The 26,113-nt window shown below is 40.9% G+C and overlaps 1 protein-coding gene across 1 annotated transcript; it reads left to right on the top strand.

Annotated features, from left to right (window-relative positions):
• On the top strand, positions 1 to 24,742 carry ITM2B (integral membrane protein 2B). The gene is made up of 6 exons (XM_074987936.1): positions 1 to 400; positions 12,339 to 12,467; positions 14,961 to 15,161; positions 18,627 to 18,737; positions 22,552 to 22,702; positions 23,663 to 24,742. Exons 1-6 carry the CDS (start codon positions 302 to 304, stop codon positions 23,776 to 23,778), a joined length of 807 nt encoding a protein of 268 aa, XP_074844037.1. The 5' UTR covers positions 1 to 301; the 3' UTR covers positions 23,779 to 24,742.
• Positions 24,743 to 26,113: the final 1,371 nt, after the last annotated feature.

Below are 26,113 nucleotides of genomic sequence, written 5' to 3'. Positions count from 1 at the left end.
CCGGAGGCCGGATCCCTACGCGGGGAGAGCCCCGCGGTGGACGCCGCACTTGCGAGCCAGGGCCCGGCGGCTGCGGCCCTGCGTCCGCCTGGCTCCCCTCCCAGCTCCGCGCCAGGCCCCGCCTCCTCCGCCTCGTCCCTCCGCCCCCTCGGGAGGCTCCGGCAGTGCCTCGCACCTCCACCGCCGGACGGGACTGCCAGGGCAGCGGGAGAGGCCCAGCCCGAGCCGCGCCAGGGACAGCCCCGGAGTCACCCGCCGCCCCCGCCCAGGCTCGGCCCTTGTTGTCCCCCCTGCCGCCGCCATGGTGAAAGTGTCGTTTAACTCCGCCTTGGCGCAGAAGGAGGCCGCCAAGAAGGACGAGGAGAACAGCCAGGCGCTCATCCTGGGCCCGGCCGCCAAGGTGAGCCGGCGGGCGCGGGAAGGGGCGAGCGTCGGGCGCCGAGAGCGCCACAGCCACGTCGGCCAGGCGCCGGGGAGGGGGCCGGGGGCTTTGTCCCGCCTGGGGGCGGGCTCGCCAAACCCCCCTGGGGGAGGGGACGGGGCCGCCGTCGCCGCCCCCGCCCGGGCTCCTTGCGCAGCGATCGCTCGGCGGACGAGGGGCGAGCGGCCTCCCTGGCCAGGCGCCTGTTCCCGGTCCGCGGGGGAGCCGAGGCGGCGGCCCGCAGTCTCCCCCTTGGCGGAGCTACCTTCCAAAATGGCTGACGTGCGAGCCAGCTGCCCAGCCCGCTCCCCGAAGGCTGGGGCCCGGGGGCCCCGCGGCACTGGTCTCACGGCCCGCTTGGCCTCTTGCCCCGGCGTCCCGCTCCTCTTGCGCGGCTCGGGCCGGACCCGCAGCTCGAGTTCACTGGGCCTAATGGTGCCTTCTTGTTAAGGAACAGCGGCTTAGGAGGCTTGACGCCCTCCCTCTGTCCGTGCAGCGTTGAGGGCCAGAGACCGAAACCGACCTTAACCTGCAGGGCTGCGTCTACACTAGCGAGTGCTTGGGAATGATCGTGTGGAAAGCAGGGGGCTCTTTCCAACGGCTCTGCGGTGCCTCTGCACACAGAGGCTGTGTCTACACTCGCATTTCGCCTTTGAAAGAGGCATGCAAAGGAGGGGGATTGAAAATGCAAACGAGGTGCATATTTACCTATCTGAGCCTCATTTGCATATTATTTTGAAAGAGCTGTCTTCGAAAGAAGAAAAGCAGTGTTGACGTGGCTCCTTTGAAAGTAAACCCCATTTTCTAAAGAACGCTTCTTCCCATTTTTTTTTTTTTTTGGGAAGAGCCGTGTCTGCACTGCTTTTGAAAGAAACTCTTTTGCAAGACTATGCAAATGAGGCACTGGATATGTAAATCTGCACCTTATTTGCATTTTTGATTCCCCTCATTTACATGCCTCTTTTGAAAGAGGAATGCAAGTGTAGACACAGCCAAAGTGATTTTTTGAAAGTAAATCGAAAGGCTGTTGTGCTGCTTCCAGAGGTGCTCTTCCTTTCCTGTTTCAGGAACAGTGCCCTCTTTCAAAAGCTTCTTTAGAAAGAAAAAGTGTGTAGATGCTCCACAAGGCTCTTTTTTCTAAAGAGTAGCCCTCATGGGGCCTGATTTTTTGATCCATGGCCTGTTCTTTCCAAAGAGTGGGGACTGTGTGGATGCTTTCTTTCGAAAGAAGTTATTTTAGAAGAGATCTTCTGGAAGGGTGTCTTTCAAAAGATCTCTGTTGTGCAGACGTAGCCAATTTGACTATAGCTAAATGTCTCTTCTGGAACAGGACAGAAGTGATAAGGTTAGAGTGTCTTGTATGTGTTTGCTCAGTAACAAAAACATTAACTGCTTGGATAGGAATAAATACATTTCATGTTCAGCAAGACACAGGGTGAGATTGCAATCCACCTGATGACAGGCAGATGAACTGGGCTGGATCATATAGATAAATTTGGAAGTGGTGAGGTAGTTGCTTCTTTGTTATGATGGTGGAATACTTACAGGAAATCCGATTACCTTTCTGCTGTATCTTCTTAATTTCAGAGCCTTCGCGTTATGCTAACATTTGAGTTTTTGTCTGTCTGGGCTGGAACTTTGGACATGTTTAAATAAAGCAACAAATAACAAAATGTAGTCTGACTACTTTTCAAGTTACTGGCATGGAAAACTTTACAGTACATAATACTGTAATAAAAAATTATCTCAAAACTGATGCTGAGAAGTTTTAGGACCATTTTAATGTTAAAAACCACACTGATACAGACATTTAGAAATTGCATATTGCACTTAATCATAAATATCTTTCAGTTTAAACCTACTATACATAAGACCTTTGATGTGTCACACGTCCAAATTGTTTAGTTGGGTCTGCTGGGCAGATACTGTGTGTCAGTTTTCTAAACCTATGGCTGTTTAAGAAAATATTTGGGGTACAAACTTGGGGCCAATCTTTCTCAGGCAAAGCTTCTGAGGTGAAATTCTACCCTGCTGCAGTCTGTGGGAGTTTTCAGGTTGACCTGAATGGGACCAAGAGTTCATCCTTAGGGTTTAGTAGTTTCAGATGAATAACTTACAGGATTGGAAATTAATTTTGGGCTGTTCTTATTACTGTTTTTCTTGTCTGCAAATAGAAACTGCAAACGTTTACTAAACAGTTTAAAAAGTCGAATTTCAAAGTAACTACTTACAAGGTCCTCTGGATCCTCTATTGTTACCAGATGTGTGGGCCAGAAACCTGCCTGTCAAGTTGAAACAACAGCTCTAAAATAGAATGCTTGGAAAGGTTGCTATGTACTGGCAACAATTCCAGCAGAAAATGAGTATTCTTAAGGGATGGTGGGGCTTTGAATGTGTCCTGGACGCACTTCCGTTAGTTGTCAAAACTGGTTCCTGTTCTCAGTGGGATGCCTTAAGGAATTCTGCTGAAATGGTCTTTTCAAGCCTGTTTGTTTGAAAGCAGAAGTAAAAGAAATTCTAAATATGTTATAGATATTTGAGGGTTTAGGAGAGGAAATTACCCAGTTCTCACATGTTGACTTGTCAATACTGAGATAAATGTTGGTTTGTAACTGAAATCCTATAGGATATAAGAACAACCACAAATCTTACCACTTCCCCCTCACACTCATTCAACCTTGTTATATTTAGCATAAACACAGCAGCATAAACATTATCAACCCCAACCGTACCAAAACACAAAACTTCTGCACCTAAGACTCTCTGTGGGGAGGGGATGAGAGAGAGAACAAATCACAAGTGACAGATATTATTTGCATTGTTTAATGCACTGCTGGATGGTGTTCAGTGACTGAGATGATGATATGAGAACATATATATTAAGCCAGTATTTTGTAACACTGAGTTTTCTGTAGGATAACAATAGGTCTGGAACCCAAGTACAGTACAGACCTTAAAATGTATGCTGCTGTACTTTGTGTCAGGGGTTGGGGGCAACCCTTGAAGTAATTCTAGTCTTAGGCTTAAAAATAAGGAAAGATAAAGTGGCAGAATGGCAGAAGAAAGCATATTTAATTGAATGCTGAGCATTTACCCCAAGACTCCAAAGAGAGATGAAGGCAAACCAGGTGATCTTCATGTACAGCAGCAAATCTTTTGGTATGACATAAAGAAACAGAAACTGAAGCTGGGGAACGTGGTCATGCACAAATGTGACATAAAACTCCCCTTTTCATTGCCTTACTCTGCTGAATGCCGTCTTCATCTTGTTGTACTGGTTCAGATCTCTATCTCAGCTGTGTTTTATTGCAAGATCGCCTTTGAGGAAATCTTCCCTGGACTTGTTAGACAGGGTTTGTAGCCAAATTATATTGGTGACCTGGCCCAAAACAATCAAGGCACATCTGAGAATCTGGCCAATAGCCTTTTGAAGAAGGGAATGATGAGAAAAATGTAGTTGCAGGAGGTGGCAGAGGGGAGAAATGTAGTATAAATTAGTAGTTAAAAACTTTTTATTGAACTTCTCTTATGGAAGAGATCCTGTAGTGTAATGCTTTTACAATAATGTGTTCAAATCTGTTATCAATAAAGAGAGAGAATTTTTTAATGAGTACTAATCGCTGTCTTTGCATAGCTGTCTATCAAGATGTTATTTTGGAATTCCTACAAACAATTGCTGGAGGCATTCCATTCTCAACCTCTGATTTAAGAACTAAACTCTTCTGTTTGTGCTGAAATTTCTCATATGAAAGTCTTAGCCAAAAGTCAACGTATTTTGAGTGCAGATTCCCACACTACGCTTAATTCTTCCCCTTGCTTGTATGCAGTACAATAATGGTTTTTGTTATATTTCACCACAACCAGAATGTGGAAAAACGTTTTAATATAATACAGTGACTTTTGGAAGCCAGAGTTCTAAGGGAATGCCTGAAACCTTGTTGCTAAAAGCTGCATAGTGTAGACATAGCCTTAAGAAAGTCCATTACGTGTAGATCAGAGTTTTCCATTGTGAGTTAGATGTTCTTTTGGCCATTCAGCTTGGATAGTTCCTTCCACAGTTATGCTCCCACAGGTGCAAACAGTTGAAGTATGGGTACATAGTTAATATACATAACTTCAGTTAGCAAAATGTATACAAATAGTATAATTGTATCCAGGAAAAGAACTTTTCTATTGATGCCTTTCTTAACACTCTTTGTATAAGATTTGTTGCAGTAAATATGACAGTGGTAACAACAACTATCTATCTTCATGGTCATATTTTAATCCGATAACCTCACAATCATGTCTTTGACCTTAGACTCCTGTGTTTCTAAGATAACAGAGAAAAGTAATTTGTGTACTATACCTGTTACAAACTACTACGTCATGGTGCTTGTTTCGTGTCAGGAAAATGGATTTTACTCACTTTAAATATGGTGGGCTTTGTGTGGCTAACCTTTATTCTGCAGGCATTTCCCACTGTTCCCTGGTAATATCATTTTTTGAGAGTGAGGTTTGATGTAAGATCTACAGTACTGATTTTAATATTATACCTCCTTAAAAATATCATGTTGCCTTCAACATCATAGTTGCTTTCAAAGCTCTTTTGAGGATATTGCCAACAATTGGGTGAACAATACACATAGAGTAATAACAAATTAAAAGGAAAAAAAATTGTTTCACTGGAAGTCTACCAAAAACAATTATGGTTAATGATGGAATACTGGAAACTCGGGATTCATTTCTTGAACTTTTTGACCCTAAGTTGGGAATACTAATTGCAATCTTTCTTCAGTCAGTAGAAATGAACATATGGAAGCAGAGGAGTTCTTGCAAATGGTCCATGTCTGTGTTTTCACTTGTTTTAAATATATTCCTGCCTTGAATGGTAAATATGAAACTTTGCTATTGTAAAATATTGTTTCCCCAGTTTCTAGTGCATTGATATTTCGTATTTAACCAAGATACATGTATTACACCATTACAATTACTACCCTGACAGTAGTTTATTTTGTAAGTGGTCAGACCAATGGAATGTTGAGGTCTGTGAATGCCATTTTAGGTTAACTCTGTTCAGTATGTGGAAGGGCAGATACAGGGGTAGACAGAAGGCTATTTTGCATAGATTTCTAAATATCTCTGTCAGAGTAACAAACTATTGTGGGTCAGTTTTTCCAAAGATATTTGCAGAGCTGTTTTCCTTTTTCCCCCCATAAAATTATGTCATAAATAGTGTTTCCATATGTAGATAGGCCCTTAAACTATACAATGCTTAGAAAAATAATATGCATTGTACTACAATATGCCATTACAGATGATGGTTTTCTGAGGAATTCTTTTGATACGTATCTTGGGTTCAGTAACATTTTTGATTATTCTTTGGAATTTAATAAAGCAGCGTGAATGGTACACTTGCAAGCTCTGCTATGTAATTGATATACAGTACACCCTCGATTTAATGGACCCTGATATAACGGACTTCGGAAATGATGGACACTGTCTGCCAGCCCTCCCACTCTCTTCTAAATAAATGCCGGGGACTCACCAGAGCCACCGCTGGGGCTGGAGGAGCTGCTGGAGTAGTCGGGGCTGGAGGGGCCATCACAGTGACTAGAGCTGCTGGTGCCAGAGGAGCCTGGGGGCAGCTGCAGCAGGGCACAGCAGCTCTCCTCCCCCAGCCCTGTGCGTGTGGAGCACGTCCATGCCTGGCCACCTCTGCCTGCAATGGCACTGAGCAGCAGCCGTGGTGTCGGAAGCTGCTGCCCACTGGTAGGCTGGGGGCGGCCACGCTTTACCTTCATGTGGGCGGCTCAGAGTCAGGGGCTGGAGGAGCTGCAGCGCTGAGAGCTGCAGAAGCGGGAGGGAGCCAGGCCAGCATTCAGCTCCTCTCCTGGTAGCTGGGAGGAGGAGATGGAGGTGTGAGGGGAAGAATAGGGCAGGAGGGGGGAAGGGATGTGGGGGTGAGGACAGGAGTGAGCGATGGGCTGGGAAGGTCAGTGCATCATCATACAGTATAACCATTCAGATATAATGGACTTCCGGCATTAACAGACACCCCTTCCCCCCATTAGTCCGTTAAAGCGAGGCTTCAAGCGTTGTTTACATAAATGTGCTTTTCATGGCTTCTAAAGGCAGAGGGGACCTGTGTCACTGGTAGTGGTTGTGCTGGTATGCGGTTTGGATGAATTGACTGACTGAGTTGAGTTCTTAGTTGCTAAATAGTGTTGATCTCACAGTCTAATTTGGTCTACCATATCATGCAGATCTTAATGAAAGGATCTGTGGAATGATGCTCTTTAATTAATTGTTGTTTGAATGCTAGCAGCTTTTCTAGTTCCGTGCAGATATGGGGGAGAACAAATATATTATCCATCTCTAATTTAATATTTTTCTCCCCATCTACCTACTTAAAAGCAAAATTGTTCAAATTTTGCCTCCAAGAATATATGTCCTATTTTAGTACACACCATGGGAGTATGCAAGTCAAGTGGAAGAATAAGGACTTTCCAAAGAAGACGGTTTTGAACAGGTTCTAAGCAAGAATTATCATTCTGCCTACATTAATACCCTCTCTATAGATTCAATTTTCACGTAGATAATCATGGCCTGTTTGTGTGTTGTTATGATGGAAACATCCTTTTAGTAGACTTTGGACCATATATACTGCATCTGATTTATGTGTAGATCAAAGGTAATATGTAGCATTTTTGAAGCATGAACAATTTATAAAGTGTACTTTAATCTTATTTTTGCCTCAGCCATATCTACTTTTAAAGATGAGTTAGTATCTTTTGGGTGGCTGCTTGCTGATCACAAAACTCTGAATTCTTTCAACAAATACGAGTCGTGTTTCTGCACGAATGGAGGAACGTACATTCCTGTGATGCATCTCTAATTTATATAGAGAAACTGAAATTTCTATAGGCTCTTCAGTTATATATGTGATATCTGAAAGGCCTGGTTTGTCATAATTTTTGGAATGTAAGCTGACTGGCTATGTAGAAGAGTAAAACAACTTTTAAATCAGTATATTCTACTCTTGTACAAACATCCGCAAGGGGAGTGATTACCTGCAAATCCTCATGAGATTATCAAATCGAAGAATATTTTTTGTCTGAGTGGCCCTTCTAAGAGCTCTCCTCTTAGAATTTAGGAAGGTTACCCTAAACAGTAGCTTGTTGCTGTTAAATGAACCGAAAAGACCAAGAGCATATTTGGCACACTTTATCAAAAGAACAAAAAAGCAGTCACGCTGCATTTTAAAGACTAAGGCTACATCTACACCAGAAGTTACTGTCGACAGGGTAATCTCCACAGAACCTCTGCCAACAGATTGCATCTATGCACAATTTGCTGTTTCGACAGAGAACTGCCAGATTGCACTGCCCTCTGGTGCCAGAAAGTGGAATGGCAGCTCTGCAAAGAGGGCTGCCTGGCAACTGGAAGTCCTCTCTGTCGACAGAAGTATCTACACTGCTCTTAGAGGACCGCCTGCTAACTGGAAGTCCTATCTGTTGACAGAAGTTGTCGTCCACTCTGCACTTCTGTTGACAGTACTCTGTCCAGAATTGTTAGGTCTCGGATTTTTGATGGTTAATGCGGAGTTCTGCTGAGAATCTGTCGACAGAATGCTTTAAGCCTGTGAGCGCTCCGTGAGTTATGTCAACAGAAGGCTCCTCTCTAGTGTTGACGCAGCCTTAAAGCATTTGGTCAACAAAAAATCTCGACGGAACTCTGCATTTTCCTCGACAGTATTATCCCTCGAGGCATAATGAGCCCTGGACAGAGTGCTGTTGACAAAAAGTGCAGGGTGGGCACTTCTGTCGACAGAGAGGACTTCCGGTTGCCGGGCAGCCCTCTTTGCAGAGCTGCCATTCCACTTTCTGGCACAAGAGGGCAGTGCAGTCTGGCAGTTCTCTGTCGACACAGCAAGTTGTACCTAGATGCAATCTGTTGGCAGAGGCTCTGTGGAAATTACCCTGTCGACAGTAACTTCTGGTGTAGATGTAGTCTTAAAGTGCAACATGGCTGCTTTTTCTTCTTTTGATAGAATACAGACTAACACAGCTATCTCTCTGTCACTGTTCATCAAAAGAGTAACTGCAAAGACTTGTGGGCCAACATGTTATTAAATTATTTCTCTCTTAATCTGCTCCCCAAAATAATTACTTACATGTTACACCTCTCCATTATCAGGACAAAATATATTTTGAAAGGGCTACTCTGCGTTTTTCTGGAATTAAAGTGTTATGGCTTAATGGGCATAAGTTGAATGACTCAAGGGAGTACTTGATAACTCCAGGGCACAGGCAGAGCAAAACTTGACACCATCCACTTACCGCAACAGGAAACGTGATCTTTTTTTTTTTTTTTTTCAAATTAAACAAGAATAATCTTGACATAATTTATTCCGTGCGGCCTGGTAAAGTAAGTTCAAGAACCTGAATCTCAAATGCCCTGTGAGAGAAACATCATCTCTGTATAAAAAAAGCTGTTCCACTGTATTCAGGCTGTAGAATTCTGGATCTTTTCACTTACTCACTGTAAGATTAGTATCAAATTAGAAGGAAGTAGCAGGACCTCACTCTTCTGTTTGACCCATCTGCAAGGGAAGTGGGTTATTCAAATCTCCATTTTGATCTTAGAAAGATGAGCGCTTAAAAAGGGTAAACACCAGGCTCATGTCAATCTCCACTTAAAGCATTTTGCACCAAAGAAGATTATCTGTATGACGTTATCATGGGATCATGGATCCAACTGAGAATCAGAAAGGAAAACCACACTGGGACAGAGAGAGAGGTAACAGTGGAAGGGCTGGAATGGATTGCTGATGTCCCCGAAAGAGAGAGAGGAAGGAAGGAGGGAGACGCATATCCTTGGATTCCTATGTGCACTGAGAGATTGTATGATTAATTTTGCTGATGGAGACTCCACAGCAAAATGGTTATCACTGACTTGGAATAATGTATAGGCAGTACAGTCTTCGTTAGCGGAACTACCATCTAAGTTACTGCTGCCTTTCCAAAGCACCCTAACAGAGGGTAGGCATCAGCAACACCCGTTGTCATTTAAGGTGTACTGATCCTGAAGAGTGGTGGGGTTATTCTGGAATAGGGAAATGCAGTTTGCTCTTGAATCATTGTAGCTCAGTGTAAACAGTGGTGTGTTGTAGGAGCTTGGCCACAGGATAGCAACTATTAATGCAGGTTGAACCTCTTCAGTCCAGTACCCTTGGGACCTGACTAGTGCCAAACGAGAGAATTTGCCAGACTGCACGAGGTCAATTGTCTAGTAGCATTACCTGCACTTCTGCTTTCGGGGCTCTTAGAGGGCGTTTGGGGGTAAATTAGAGCTAAATAACAGCACAGATTGCTGAGGGTCAGGACTGTTGGTAGCTATAAACAAACTTTATGGGACCACAGGAAAGTTGGCCACACACATGATAAATGGTCTTCTGGCTAACTAAAGTCATGATGGATTATGGATTAAAAACAAGGAGTTCTGTGGTACCTTTTAGACTAACAGATTTTTGGAGCATAAACTTCAGAGAGCAAAGATCTACTTCATCACATGCATTATGAATGTTGCTGGACCAGAGTGCGTTTGACTAGAGAGGTTCAACCTGTAGTATAATTTAGCATTGTGAGAATAATGAAATTATAGGTCATCAAAAGTATACCTATTCAGTGCTTTTATTTAAGACTTTATAGATGTACTTAATTACCTGCTTCAGAAAGGGAAATCAAAAGTTTATTTATTAATTTAGCAGAGAATGTTTTCAGTGTTGCCTGTAGTTAAGGTTAACCTCTACTGAGATGTGATTAAAAATAAGAAACTGTGATCCAATATTGGCAACAGATTGTGATCGAATTAGTGCTACAAGTCAATATGTACATGTGAAATAACTTAGTAGAGCTTTGCTAGGAATGTACTCCCACACTTAGCTATACATTGAAGGATTATGGGACTGTATTGAATATTCAGTTTACAGCTATCATTTATATATGATTTATATATAATTTCTATATCAGCAAACATATTTAGGTTAGGAATGTTAATAGCCACTTGTTTCAACTTCATACCATTTTGAAAGCAGTTTAAAGGTTCTTCTGGTATATGAGAAATTAGTATGTAGGTCTGAATCCTTGGGGGATAGGTATATGTCACTTAAAATCTTCCTTCACATTTGTCATTGTTATACAATTTAACTGAATAGTTATTTTGGAGTATTCTTTGTTTGCTACAGCTATATGGCAGTTTTTTTCTCAGTGCTGTTGGGATTTTGCTCTTACTCTGTTTAAAACAAACTGTCAGTTTGTTTTGAGAAAATTAAAAATTAGTATTTCCTAAACTCTTTATGCAGTATCCCTCCCTCTCTCTTGAGTGTTGAAACCTCATTTTCTATTTTCTTCAATAATGAACAGAATTTCCATGACATCATTTTAAAAAAATGCTTTGTGTGGATGTCCTTCATGGTTTGAAAAGTCTCGGGATGTGAAATTACTTGTTAGTACGGGGCAATATAAATATCCTCACTTTACCAGGCTTGAAGTTCTAATTGAGTTCACTTGACTGAAATATCCATGGTGAATAAGAAACTGACCTGAAACTTAATTAAATTGCCGTGGGTATTGTATTAAAGTTTGTCCTCAGCCTTTTATTTGAACGAACAATGTCAGTGTACAATTCATGTAGCTAATAAATTCCTTAGATAATTAACAATTAAAACTGAAAGGATTTTTAAAATTGCTATCTGCCTTTCCCTGTTTATGCTCTGATGAATCAGTTTTATTTTTAATACATTTTTTTAGCCAGCTTCACTTTCAGAGTCTGATGCATCAGTACAGAGGTTAGTTACCGTGTTTACATTGCAAATGCTTCAAGGAAATTTTTATTACTTAAAAACTGTGCTTCACTTAAAATTTATTTATGCTCTCCATAGAAACATTTTCATCTGTCTGAAAGGTTTGATAAGTTATGTTTACAACGCTTACATTTCAAATCAAGAGAGTGCATTTTTGAGGAGTTCAGTGTTCTGTATTTTTATAAAAGGAATCAGTGAAGCAGCTAATAAATGGAAAATCTGCCAAAAGAAAGTTGCACTTATTTTGATTCTTGCAGTATTCTGCAAGTTAATTTAAAAGCATTTTTATGAATCAAAGCTGTAAATTATTTTTTGAAAGTTTTGATCCTATTAATGCTTCTTTCAACCTGCTGTTGGCAGCTGTCACCATTAAGAAAAGTGGGTATGAAAGCTTGCTGTATGTTGTGAGTGAGTGATATGTACACCATTATTAAAAGCAACGGGGAGACTAATTTGCAATTAGAGCTTTAACCTACACTGCACCCCTCCCTCCACAAACCTGCAACACAGAGTCTCAGGTCACAGTCCCATGCTACAAATAGCCATGTAGATAGTCAGGCTAGGTTTTGCCCTCAGCTTATTATTCCTCAAACCTCCTAAATTGTACCAAACTAAAGTGTGTCTTTGTGGTTCTTCAGCATCCAGGTCCCTTACATGATATTGTTTCACAAAAATTAGCCTACAAGTGATACTTCTCTGGACACAACGTGTGAAAAGCTCAGTTGTGAGAGAAATGATGCTACAGGTGACATTACCATCCCTGAACCTTCCTTGTAACTTCTCAGCTTGTATGCTTTTGATGTTAGGAACCAGTTGATGAATCAGCCGAAGAAGATGGTGGTAAAAGATAGCAGAGTTTATAGCTGGTTGTTTATCTCCTCATAATCTCATCATGGGTGGTCGTGTTATAAACCTTAATATGGAATGAGTTTATTTTTTTCCAAATACAAAATAAAATTAATATTTTTGAATGGTGTCTGGACATGGTTACACTAAATAGACAGGTACATCCAAAATCATATATGTCTTTTGGAATGTTGTGTTGACAGTTTTTCTTTGATATATTTTTAGGACCCTGAAGCTGTGGTACCTGTTGGACAGAGGAGAGCTTGGTGTTGGTGTATGTGCTTTGGAGTGGCTTTTATGCTTGCTGGTGTGATACTTGGGGGTGCCTATCTGTACAAATATTTTGCATTCCAGGTAAGCCTAATATATTTTGTGTAATAAAGGACTTTCTTTTTTCTCCAGGTTTGCCGTGTGTGTGTGTGAGTGTGAGAGAGAGAGAGCGTGCTACTGTTCTCTGTACAGTCATGCCCCGAGATACGCCCATTCGAGCTACGAGAATTCATGTTTACGAGCAGCTTGATTAAGGACCACTACTTCACCTTACGAGGCATTTACTGGAGTTTACAAGTGCCTCAGCGGGACGCAGACACCCTGCAGCTGGAGAAAGTCAGCCCATCCTGGCCCCACCCCTGCCACTTGCTCCTCAGGCGGCTAGGGGTTCACCTCCGTCCACCCTGCACAGCTGTGCCTCGGGCGCCGCTTGCCACCTGGCTGCAGTGTCCCGGAGTCCCCAGCCCAGCCTTTACCTGGGGCTGGTCTGGTGTCCACCTTGGCACTGCAGCAGCTGGCAGCTGCTCCCAGGCGCTCCTGGGAGATGTGGCTGCTGGGTGCACAGTCCATCCTAGCCCCGCCCCTGCCGCCCCCATCCCTGGGCGGCTAGGGGGCCACTGCCACCTGCTCTGCGCAGCTGTGCCCTCTGCCAGGTAAGCATAATTGGGTGTAAATTTTGGGGCTCAGGAGCACATAAAATTTTTTCCCAGTGAAATTAATGGTAATTACATTTTCGACTTACAAGAATTTGCCTAAGAGGAGTTTTTTCAGGAACGATTACCCTCGTAAGGCAGGAGAAGACTGTATTTGTGTTTATTCTGTATGTTTAAGGGCTGAAAGGTCATTTGGGAATTTTAGAGTGGTGTTTTTGGCTGTTTCACCCAGGGATAAATTTTTTTCTCCATATATGATCAGATCCTGAGGGTATTGTAAGGTGCTTTAAGTCTCCCTGGGCCACATTGTTCCATCCACAGGAAAGCTCAGATTTTTGGGGCAGAAAACTTCCACGCAATTCTCCTAGTTGCTCAACTGTGGAGAGAGGTTTTCCCTCAGTTCCCTGTGGAGTTAGGCCATTGAGCAAGCCTTAAATCTGGGGTCTGCAGGAGGCCAGAGCTGTCTGTACAGAGACCCTGTACTGGCTCTGACTCCCTGGCAGTGGATTTCCATGGGAGCTTTGCTACAAGAGACTGCCCTTCACCTTTGTGGGGATTCTGTGGGAATACCGGCCCTGAATTTCATGAAGCTGGAGAGCTACCTAATGTATCAGTCTGGCTAACGTGATCATTCCTCATATGCAAAACAGACTCCAGCCATGCGGAACACAGTTTTGGGCCAACAATGGGAAACAGTGTAAACTGCTGTAAAAGCATAGAGGAACTAGAGGGGCATAATTTAACTTCCATCTTCTTTGTACCGTCTTGTTTTGTTCTTGCTGTGCTGTATCCTAGCTTTTCTGTGAATTGTACCTACTTAGACTCCATAAGATTCTGTGCGTGAAATTTTTAGTGGTGTAAGCTCTATTTTGGTTACCAGGAACAAGTGTTAAGAGCTTGTCTGCACTACAGCATTAACTTGGATACAGATAACTGAACCTGACTCCTCTGGAATTAGTGTAGCTCTGGTAAAAGCAGTCACGCTGCAAATAACGTGTAATTGACAGGCCACAGCTTGCGAATGAAGATGCCATAGTATCCCCTTGGGAGGAGGGATAACTTGGTGGTTTGAGCATTGGCCTGCTAAACTCAGGGTTGTGAGTTCAATCCTTGTGGAGGCCTTTTACGGATTGGGGAGAATAGTTGTCAGGGGTGGTGCTTGGTCCTGCCAAGAGGGCAGGGGACTGGACTAGATGACCTCCTGAGGTCCCTTCCAGTTCTAGGAGATGTGTATCTCCACTTATAAACATTAGAAATGTATTCACTTTATAAAAATACTTCAGATCTTAAATCTGGGAGAACTTAGACTATAAAGAACTTCCTGAGCAGGTTTAGAATTGTCAGAATAAATAAATTAAACAGTATTTAGGTTAAATTAAACAGAAAACATTATCAAAATATATTCAAGGACCTGATTATTAAATGCTACAATTTGTAAGTACAAGTTTAGGCATGAAAACTTTCAAGTACCTTACTGCGTCCTTTTGTGCTCAGAATTAGAGATGCGTGTGTCTTACTTGCACCTGTAGTAATCCAGTGGCACAAAGGAAAGACAAGGTTAAAAACCAGGTATGAAATCCTAGTTCCCTTGAAGTCTGTGTCAAAACTCCAACTGACTTTGGAATGGCCACGATTTCACTCTAGGTCCTTTATCTCTCACTCAAGCTACATTGAAGATATGCTTTCTAAAATTGGTCCCCGGTTGGCTTATGAATTAAATAAATTGGAAGAAATACATGTAATTTAGCTTGATGGGCAGTGTCTGATTAGGTGAGATTTGGGCATGGAAGAGCCATGTGCATGTAGAGTTTAAGGTGCAGTGACATGAATGTTTGGGGCAGTTTGCATAATGCTCACATTTTAAATGATTTATAAACTTGCTGAAATATTGTTTGTTTTAGGTTTATTTTGTACATTTTTTCAGCAAGGTGGCGTGTACTTCTGTGGAATAAAATATATTGAAGATGACTTAACTCTGACTGAGGCTGATGCTCCAGCTGCTCGCTATCAGACAATTGAGCAAAACATTCAGATCCTTGAGGAAGAGGATGTGGAATTCATCAGTGTCCCTGTCCCAGAATTTTCTGACAGTGATCCAGCTGATATTGTTCATGATTTCCACCGGGTAAGAGATGTCTGCTGAGAACCCTTGGAAGCATTTAAAAACAAAACAAAATTTCAAGATGCTTATTTTTTAACATCTTAATCTGTGTGGTTTATAATTATTTCAGATTTTTTTTTGCTGGAATAAAAGTGTGAGCAATTTTTATATTGGAAAAACAAAGAAATTATTAATCCTGGTGTACAGAATGCATGTTTAATAATTTTGATGCTCCCCTGGCCTGTAAAACCACCATGTATAAAGAGCTTTTTTTGTTAAAAAATGGTGGGGTCAGAGGAAGAGATGCAAGAAAGAGAAGAATCTTATTGCAAAAACTAAGCCAAATTGTGATTCATGATTCACCATTATGGATGTGGGTGTTGCCAGGTGCAGGGGCTGGGCATGTTCATTTTCACAGTCATGGTACTCATCTAAGCTCACAGGCTATGATCCAGTAGTGCTTCCAGTGAAGCTAACCAAGGGGATGGTGGAGAGGCAGGGATATGGCTGATGGGCTGTGGAGGACAGTATGTTCTGTGTTCATTTTTTAAGTGAATGGGAGTACCCTTTCCTCCAGGCATTTGGGAGCTTTCAGGAGGCATCTTGCCTTCCCCACAGACCATTTATCTGCTTCTTAAAAGCATGACTGAGCACTACTGAGGTACTTTTATTCTCTCTTTTAAATAAGCATCTTTGTTTTTGCAAGACATCTGTGTAATGATACAGCATTCAATGGTCTTAGTTAATGTCAGGGTAGGGGGGTGCATTTTCTTTCTCTGTTGTCTGAACATTATCTCACTACGCTTAAATAGTCCATGCATTGTTTCATGTGACTTGCTGCTGCTGTGGCAAGCTTGAGAAAAAATGGTTCAGCTATTTTTGTGTTATGCAAGGCTGAAAAAGAGAATACTGTCCTACTGTGTAAAATCATTGCTACACTCTTTTACATGCACTCAAATGTCTAACCATGAAGTTAGTAGTGCTTATTTTGCCCAACATTCATAGGCAAAATTGGGGGGGGGGAAATTGGTTAAATAACCAGGTGATTAGAAAAATATTCTAAATGTGTTCAGTAAACATTTGTTAAGGTTTACAGCAGAGCTTCTTTCACATCACACTTCAAACTTTCTCTACTTGGCATGACAGAAATAAAGGCTGGCACTCCATATAACAGGGCAGGCAATAATTTTTGATAGGGGGCCACTGCATGAATTTGGCAAGTGGTCAAGGGCCACACTGGTGTATATTACTAGAGAAGGTGAGGGGTCTGGGATGGAAATTGGGTGCAGAAGGGAGCCTGGGGAAAAGGGTTGCAGTGTAGGAGGGGTATGGGATCTGGTAAGGAGTGTTTGGTGAAGGAGGAAGTTGTACAGCTGGGGTTGCAGAGTCCAGGAGGGGATAAGAGTGGAAGACAAGATTCTAACCTGGGGGAGGGATGTAGGTGGAGAGGTAGGGTGTAGGATGGCGTTGTGAGCTGGGTTGAGGGTGCAGAGAGTATGGGCTGTGACCTAGGGCCAGGAGGTGAGGTGCAGGAAAAGATGGGGTGCTAGGTCCAGGCTCTGGGCAGGAGCCATTTACTTTAGGTGGCTCCCATCCAGCAGCCCACTGGAACCCTCAGGCCAGCTACCTGGTCTTCCGCAGCCCCATGATGCTCAAAGCAGTAGGCTGCTGGGGCCATACACATTTCTGCATCATGCACTCTATCGGGGAGTAGAGAGGGGTTTTGCATGCTCTCTGTACCCCAAGTACGGCCCAGGCAGCTTTCATTGGCCGGTTTCTGGCCCACAAAAGCAGTGCAGATTGTGCTTGGGGTGTGGGGGCAGCCTGCTGCTCTGAGTGGCATGTGGGGGGTGGGAGGCACATCTGCTTGAGGGTACCAGTAAGCTGCAGGATATTGGCAGCTCAGGGGATCATGGTGGGCCAGATCTTTCCTGCAGATTATATTTTGCCTACCCTGTCAAATACCAAAGTGAGGTCTGACCTTCAGAGCCTGGTTCAGTTTTGTATATTTGCTGTATAGCTAAATAAAATACAAATAGGAAGTTACTTATGTTATTTCCTTCGGCAAAGATAATTTGTTAATGCAAATCCTACACAGATGTGATATAATGATGAGAGGAGGCTTAGAATTATTACAGATGATAAATATATGTTGTAGTATGCATTTTGAGGCCTAATCCAATGTCCATTGAAGTCAGTAGACAAAATCCTATTGACTTCATTAGGCATTGGCTCAGACTGTGAGGCTGGGTCTATACCTACCTTGAATAGCAACAGGTGCTATGCAATCTTAGGTACGCCAATAAGTGATTAGCAGCCGTTGATATTGGTCCCTGTCCTCATTGCAGGATACCAGTGGGAGCTCTCCTCCAATTGACATTCCTTAATCCTTGCTGTGTTGCAAGGTGTTCTGGGGTCGACATTGACCCCAGAACGTGCTCTTTCATGCATGTGCGAAATGGCACCCTGGAACATTGAACCTTAGCATTCGATCTTGTGCTGCAAGTGTAGACCCAGCCTAAGAAACATGAAGGTGTATGAGGAAAGAATAGCAATAGAAAATAAAGTGTAATGTGACTGTAAGAAGCTTTCGTTTTTGTGCTTCATTATTCCTAAGCTTTAATGTTTTGTTAACTTAAGTTCCAATGCTGCAAACTTGCTATAAGCGAAGTACTATCTTCTTTGGCAGTAGGATTCGTGGTATTAGTAATTATTATGCCCAATAACGTTTGCAGGATTGGGGCCCTTTGTTCTTTGCATTTAATATGTTACTCACAAAAAATGTTGGATGTTGCAGGACTGAACCCTTGAACCTAGTGTATTTCCCTTGCTTAGCAAAAAACAATGTAATTAATGGTGCCTCAAGATCTTTCAGTCTAGGACAAGAGTCTTTTTGAGTTATACTTTAATAAACTGTTGCAAATATTACCCCTTGGATAAGCCAAAGACCATAAATAACTTGTTTAAAATGTAGATTTTGCAAGTTTGGCATTTGGTAATTTTGAGATTTGCGTGTGTTTCCGAAATATGTTAGTAAACAGTGGCATTTCACCTGTGCACAGTATTTTGGAGAAATAAAATATTTTTACATATAGCATCTGATACTTTCTATTGTGTGTTCTCTTCCATTTGTGGCTTCGTTGTGATCTCTGAAAGCAAGATTTGTATTTTTGGATTTCTTCCTGAAATTTTAAAATACAAACAACAAGACTAAATAAATACTGCACATAACCTCTGACAGCTCAGGTGCACTGAAAGTCTGAAGCACCCAGTAGCTAATGGCTTGCAGAAATCACTGTTCAAGTTAACTTGTTGTTTAGAATTTTGTCTCTGTATCCCATCCCCAAGCTCAGTAAATTACAGCATACCTTCTAACTAATAGCACTGTAACTTGCATGAAGAACAAGTAACTGACCACAATATTTACAGTTTTGGTAAGTCCAAAAATTATTTAAATGACTTCAATTAAAATATGTATTCCTTCACCAGAAACTTACTGCCTACCTTGACCTTAGCTTGGATAAGTGCTATGTGATTCCTCTGAACACTTCAGTTGTTATGCCACCAAAAAATTTCTTGGAGTTGCTGATAAACATAAAGGTATGGTTGCAAGTGGATTTTTATATATAATAATGAGAAACATGTAAATAGTATTCTTATCACAGGCTCTGAAGCTCACAGATGCTTTAAAAAAGTTAACTTCTTGCTAAAGAACTTAATTCTTCTGAGGTTTTCAGTTTAAAGGGATTATTGATTTTGGAATGGACAAAAATGTTATTCTTTGATGAGATTACATGTTTTGGTTTTTCTGGTAACTGCGGAGAAATAGTGTACTTGCACTTTTATGAGACATTTGACTTCAGCATGACAATCTGATTATCAATATTGTATAGATATACTTTTTAATGCATACATTAAATGGATTAAGAACAGTCTGATAAATCTGCAAAAAATACTTGTCAGTGGGGAATCTGTGAATGGGGCTGTTTCAAGGGTTTCTTTTCCAGCAAAGAGCAGCACTAGGTCTGATGTTAGTCAACAGTGATATAGAACTAAACATAAATTCATCACTAACAAAATGACCTGAAGATTGGCAGACTGATAAATAATGATGAGGGCAACGCAGGCATATGAACTGATCTCATCCATTTTTAAAGCTGAGCCCATTCAAACACAAGGGCTACATCAAGACAAGAGGGTTTTGTTGTCAAAATGGATATTTTGTTGACAAAACTTGCAGACCATCCAAATTTCCCAGGGCATTCTGTCAGCAGTAAGTTGACAGAACACAGCACTTCTGTCAACAGCTGTGTCCCGCTCGCCATGAGGAAGAATGTCTCTGTTGGCAGAGATCTGTTGACAAAAAGCTGGGCTGGACGTTCCAGGGGGCCTTCTGTTGATACAAAGGACTTCCGGGACACGTGTTGTGCTTCCTGTTGGCTGTTTTGCTGACAGAATGGCGGGGCAGTTAGGCAGCTCTTTCGACAGAGCTGATCACTCTTTCAATCCACCCTGCAGTCTGGCCACAATATATCGACAGAAGTTTTGTCTGAAGATATCTTCCAACAAAAACTCCTGCTGACAAATTCCTCTAGTCTAGATGTAGCCAAAATATTTTAATATAGCTGAATGAAAAGTTAAACATTTAGAATAACGAATGCAGTCTATACCTTCAGAATCGGGGGGAGGGGGGGGTCTGCCTCCTGGAAAGCAACCTCAAATAAGATCCTAGTGTGGAGATGCAGGAAAAGGGAATCAATGGGTGATAAACAGTGAAGTAGTGAGTAGGAATAGAGAGGCACTTTTCTTTCTGTGTATGGCATTGGTGAAGTTTGTACTGGGATACTCTATATAATTCTAATCTTCACTTTTTCAAAAAAAGACCTTGGAAAAATTGGAGCTGGAAAAAATGCCTCTTACTGAATGAAGTACGGAACTCAATTTTGTTTAGTTTATTAGAATGAAGACTCAGTGGTGGCTTGATTAAAGATAGACTTGGAAGGATTACATTTTTATCAGGAACTCTCTCTTTCAGCACACACGAACTAACAAAAATACTTTACTCAAAGATGATAAAATTTACATATAGGCAAAACAAGTAACCTGCTGTTTGAAAACCACTTAGAAGCTGATTTAAGGATATTTTCACAGTATATTTTTACATGAGATTTTGACAATTTGTGTTTTAACAGTTAAAGCTTTAAATGTGTGAATCAAGAGTTATTGTCTTTAAATAATTATTGCTGGACACTGCCCATAATTCATACTATAGTGAAAATTTAAATAAAAATAAAGAAAGCGTAAAATATAGATATTGTCTGTCAAAATTATAAATAAATAACCATAGAATTATGCTAAACCTAATTCTAGCATACAAGTACATACTGGGTACCAAACGACTCTTTAACCTGTAGAAAACTAACAAGAGCTGTGGCCCGATGTCAAAGCCAGACAAATTTAAAATAAGATACACACTTTTATCAATGAGGGTCATTTAACATTTGGAACAAAAGTCCAAGTGAAATTGTATTCTTAATCTTTTGATCTCTTCAGGTGAAAACTAGATGCCTTTCTAGAAGACCTATTTTAACCAAACACATGTTGGTGGAATCAATATAGGGATACATGTGTACGAAACTTTAATGGCTTGTGATATACAGGAGGTCCAACTAGATCATCTAAAGGTCTCTTTTGGCTTTAAATTCCATGCACCTGTATATATGTACAATATGCAACGAGAATTATGTATGATTTTCCCCATTTGTAGTATGTAATTAAAGCATTTATGTGAAGGTGCATAGTTTTCTTCAAAGTACAGAAGGGAACAATCAGTATTTCTTTGAGATTGCAATTTACAATATATTGTGCTTTTAATATGAAATACATCTATTGCAACAATCATTATTTTCTTTCTATGGAAAACAAAACTTTTTTTTTCCCACCTGAACTCGGAAGGTCTCTAAATTACAGGGCTTTCCGTTGTTACTAGGTCAGCTAAAAAGAGTTCACTTGTGTTTGCCTTTTTAGATGTGGTCAGGAATATTTCTATATTTCAAAGAAAGTATATAAGCTGCCTTGTTGCTAATAAGAACAGCACTAATCAGCTTGTTTAAACATGCTGCTTGGACTGAGAAGACATTGTTGTCCTTAATCTCTTGTTTGTAATAGAAACTCATGAGTGGCTTATTGACAATAAAAGTAAAAATGTTTAGCCAGCTGCACTAAATTCTATGCTAATATGATTTTCTAGATGCAGTGTAACAGTTTGTTTGGATTCCAGTATGCTTTTTGAAAGTAGATTAGGTGGAAAAACAGATTAAAAACTCCCTCTTCATTAGTAGCATAAGTAGGAATTATACTAAATGGAATCTCTATTCAGTCACGTTTTTGGAAAAACTAATTATTAAACATTATCCACAAATAAATCAAAGTCAACTTTATTAAAAGTTGACAATTTTTGTTTCTGTGAATATTCTGTGCTACTAAACTGCTGACTTCTGGGATCTCCATCAATCAGCAAGATAGTACTAACCTAATACTGATGGTTTCAGTCTTTACTAGGACAAAGCCTCTGTTGAAAACAGTTGACTGTCTAGTAAGTAGTACCCTGCGTCTACACAGCATTCCTCTTTTGGAGGTGGAATGCAAATGAGGGAGATCGAAAATGCAAGTGACATGCTGATTTACAAATCTCATGCTTCATTTGCATAAATTTCATGCAATTGCGCTTCTGGAAGAGATTTCTCCTGAAGCAAAACCAGCCGTGTAGAGGGGGTTCCTTCAGAAAAAAGCCCTGTTTTCGAAATAACCCTTCTTCCCTCATTTGCATTCCTCCTCTGAAAGGGGAATGCTGTGTAGATGTGGCCCTTGTGTTTGGTGAGTAAGGACTGTGAGATTTGGCCCACAGTAGTGAGCTGTAATTGGAGAAAATGTTTGTCTTGTGCCAAAAATAATGACATAGATTGTATTATTGTAATGGAAGAACAGTGCACGTTAATGTCTCCTGCCATGAAAATGTCATGACATTTTATATGATTGCTTTATTATCTCTTAACTATCTGCACTAAAATGCACTTACATTCCTGATGTGTAAAAGAAAGTTCTATATATACAACATATTTTGAAGGTCTGCAGAACTGCAAATCCTCATTTGTATAGAACTGCTGCTGATTTGAATTATCTTGGGTGTACTTAGTAGAAGAATGAATGATTGCACTTCTGATACTAAGGTTTCTGCCTTCCAAGAGACGGTGAAAACAGATCAGTGCAATTTTGCTTTCTCGTTCACGTGCAGTAGCACAAAGGCCTTGTGCAAGTTTAAATTCAATCCACCAGATCCTGCCACTGAGAGAAGAAAAAAAATCCTGTGCTGACATATTTTCCTCTTCTCTGGGTTTCTTTTTTGTCAATGTAGGCTGGAACATATTTGCCTCAGTCCTATCTGATTCACGAACAGATGATTGTTACTGATCGCATTGAAAATGTGGATCAGCTGGGGTTCTTTATTTATCGCCTGTGCCGTGGCAAGGAAACCTATAAACTACAGCGCAAAGAAACCATGAAAGGTAAAATCTCTTGAGAGTATTAACTTGTGTTGACGGAAAAGTTAATATTTCTAGTGAATAAATAGCCTGATATGTTGAAGGCAGTACCTTTCAGATGAAAGTTGAAAGTGGTTTTGCTGTTATAGGGGCATTGAAGCCCCCGAGTGTTTGCACAGAGATGAGTTAGGTCCCCTCCCAGGTGTGCATATGTACGTGTGCATGTTGAAATACTTTGACAGAAGATTTTTGGTCAACTGCAATATAAATAATAAAGCTAAGAATACTGGCTTTGCTATTCTGACAGTTATTGTTACTGATATTAAGCCATGTACATACTTTATGGTTTAAATTTTTGTAGATCGAAAGTATCATCCTAGGGCCAAAGAGCAGAATTGCAAGTTGATCAGTATGTCCCAGATATTTTGTGTAGACTTGGCCTTGTCACTTAACTGCTCCATGCCTCCTAATCTGCATTTGTAAAATGGGAGTAATGCTTGTCTGCCTCACAGGTTGTTGTAATGCTTATGTTATTTGTCTGTGGAAAACTCTATTTGAAAAATCTCTGCTTCAAGAGCACATGGAAGTGAAGTATTATGGTTGTTCAGTATTAGTTTAATGTGGGAGGAGATGTTTACAAGCATACATTAAACTAAATTACTTGAGTAACTTAGCTTGCTGGCTCTGTTTGGGAAGGTAGCAGATAGGAAAAACAAACTAGTTTTATAAAAATGATTGTAAGCAATGTTTTAAAAAGAAAAACACTTGAATTGATGATCCCAAGATAAATAAGGGACCGTAGTAGATCACTAAAATGTTTATAAATTTGGTATTCCTCTGAGTCTTTTCTTCCAATTTGGAAGTGAATTTAGAGGAACCTCTGGTACCTTCTTATTACAGTAAATGCACCAATACGTTAATTCTTCTTAATATGCATCATTCTGTCTCATGCCTCCCTCCTTCATTTCCCCAAACTCTCAACAGGAATTCAGAAGCGTGAAGCCAACGATTGCCGAAAGATTCAACACTTCGAGAATAGGTTTGTTATGGAGACGCTCATTTGTGAACAGGAAAAGAATATTACTGTTACCGAAGACTGAAAGATTACAGTATGATTCCCCATTTGTATTGTGTGCAGTGATTTTTTTTTTTTTAAATCTTCTTTTACATAAGTAGTGGCCAGGGCTTTATTGATGAACATCGTCAACACTTTTCATCTCATGATAAATTTTAAATCAATATATGTTTAGGGTTTTCTCTTATTTTCGAGCGTGGTGCCCTTTTTATATTTGAATAGCAATTGTATAAAGTCTTAATTACTAGTGCAATTCATGTGATGCATCTTGAATATTAGGAGGAAGTTAGTCTCTGAAATATCTGCCAGTTTTAACTAAGTAAAAATGAAAAAGAATTATTAACCTGGATAAAAATATATACAAATGGACTGAAAAAACTACTTTTACTAGTAATATTCTTAGCTATATAATTTGTAACAGCATATAGACCAGGGCTGGGGGGAGGAGGGCACAACACAAGGGAGCAGTGGCCCCCAAGCCCAGTGATTTAGAAGGGCCTGGGGCTCTGTCCGTCCCTGCCACTACCAAGGCAGTAGCTGTGGCCGGAGCCCCAGCCACCAGAGCCCCACTAAGTGCTGTCTGGGCAGTGCTGAGGGATGGTTGGGGGATGTGTGGTAGACTCCAGGCAGTGCTGAGAGCTGACTGCCCTAGCCCTACCTCTTCTGGGGGGCCTGGAGCCAAGTGCACCCCCTACATACACACACATTGCCTAGGGCCTGGCAACCTCTGATGCCAGCCCTGAGACAGACAAACATGTATTTGGATTTTCTCTCGCTAAAATGTGCAATTGTTATTTTTTTTAAATATTGTCATATTTACCTTTTTCAGATTATGATTTCTGACTTGATGTTTTAATATGGCAAGTGTCTGCTGTAACAATCTTTTAGCAAATGTAAGGAAATTAAGCGGTAACTTTTATGTTACTAACTTGTATATAATCCATGTATGTGCAATGGAAAATAAATCCTACAAACTTGTTTGTCTAAAAGTCTTGTTGGGGTCTCTCTCTCTCTCTTTTGCTATAATTGATTTAGGAAAAATTTAATGCTTGTTTGACATGAATGATGCTGTATATTCTCCAGAAATTTGTCAGATTTGGATGACTTGTCCCACCAATAGCTTTCTTAGATGTGTGGTGAAATGAAATACCTCGTACATTGTTGTCATAAGGAAGACTGACAAGAAGCACTTTTCATTTTGGATGCTCATTTAAAATGAGTATTATGGTATCTATTTAAATTAGGTTTTTTTTTCCACACTGAACCTAAATGATAAGAGAAGGTTAGCTTTATTCATCATAGTAAACTTTTCATAAAAACCCCTCTTTTACTACATCACCATAATTAACTGTCATTGGGCTTGTCTACACTACCACCTTCCTTCGAAGGAAGGATGGTAATTAGGGTGTTGGGAGTTTACTAATGAAGTGCTGCCGTGCATAGGCAGCACTTCATTAAGCAAAGTCCCCCCCACGGTAACTTCGAAGTTGCCCCGGCATTTTGAAGTGTGAGGGTGAAGGGTGAGCCGCGGCTAGATGTGTGTCGGAACTTTGAAGTTTTAAACTTGGAAATCGCCTTACTCCTCAAACTTGTATATATGTGCAAAATTTTGAGGAGTAAGGGGAGTTTGAAGTTGCCCCAGCACTTCGAAGTACCGACAGGTGAGCCGCGGCTAGACGCATGCTGGTACTGCGAAGTTTAAAACTTCGAAGTTGCCGCGGGGGGGGAATTTGCTTAATTAAGTGCTGCCTATGCACGGCAGCACTTCATTAGTAAACTCCCAACACCCTAATTACCATCCTTCCTTCGAAGGAAGGTGATAGTGTAGACAAGCCCATTGTGTATTTGTAAATCAGCATATTGCATTCAATAGCTGCATAATACAAAGCATTCATACTAATTATGGAGAAGATATTGCTTCAGCCACTGTTAGCCATCACTATTTACTTCTGGGGGAATTCTGTGCCAGAAAATGCAAAATTCTGCTTAAATTATTTGTCGAATTATGCAAAATAAGCATACAATTTTCACTTATTTTGGTGATTTATTTAAATTGTCATCCAGCAAAGAAGTCATTATTATTCAGCATGTCCTAAACATACAAAGGTTAAGTTAGAAATATTTGGTAACCAAAACCCTGCATTCCAGTTAGAATTCTGGACTTTTATGTAAATTACAGAACACCCCAAAAAAACAGTCATTAAGTAGCATGCTGCTTTAAAATGATCAGACTTTCACTGCATACAAAAAAGTCCAATAGGTTTTCTAATCACTGTCCTGCATTTTTAAAAAAATGGATAAGTGAAACATCCTGAGCTGTTATCTAACCTCTGGCACAGGGGGAAAAAGGCCAGAAGACA

Source organism: Carettochelys insculpta, chromosome 1, assembly GCF_033958435.1.
Source record: "Carettochelys insculpta isolate YL-2023 chromosome 1, ASM3395843v1, whole genome shotgun sequence".
NCBI lineage: Eukaryota > Metazoa > Chordata > Testudines > Carettochelyidae > Carettochelys > Carettochelys insculpta.
Note: the sequence above shows the minus strand (reverse complement) of the source record. Positions and strands in the feature narration are given on the sequence as shown.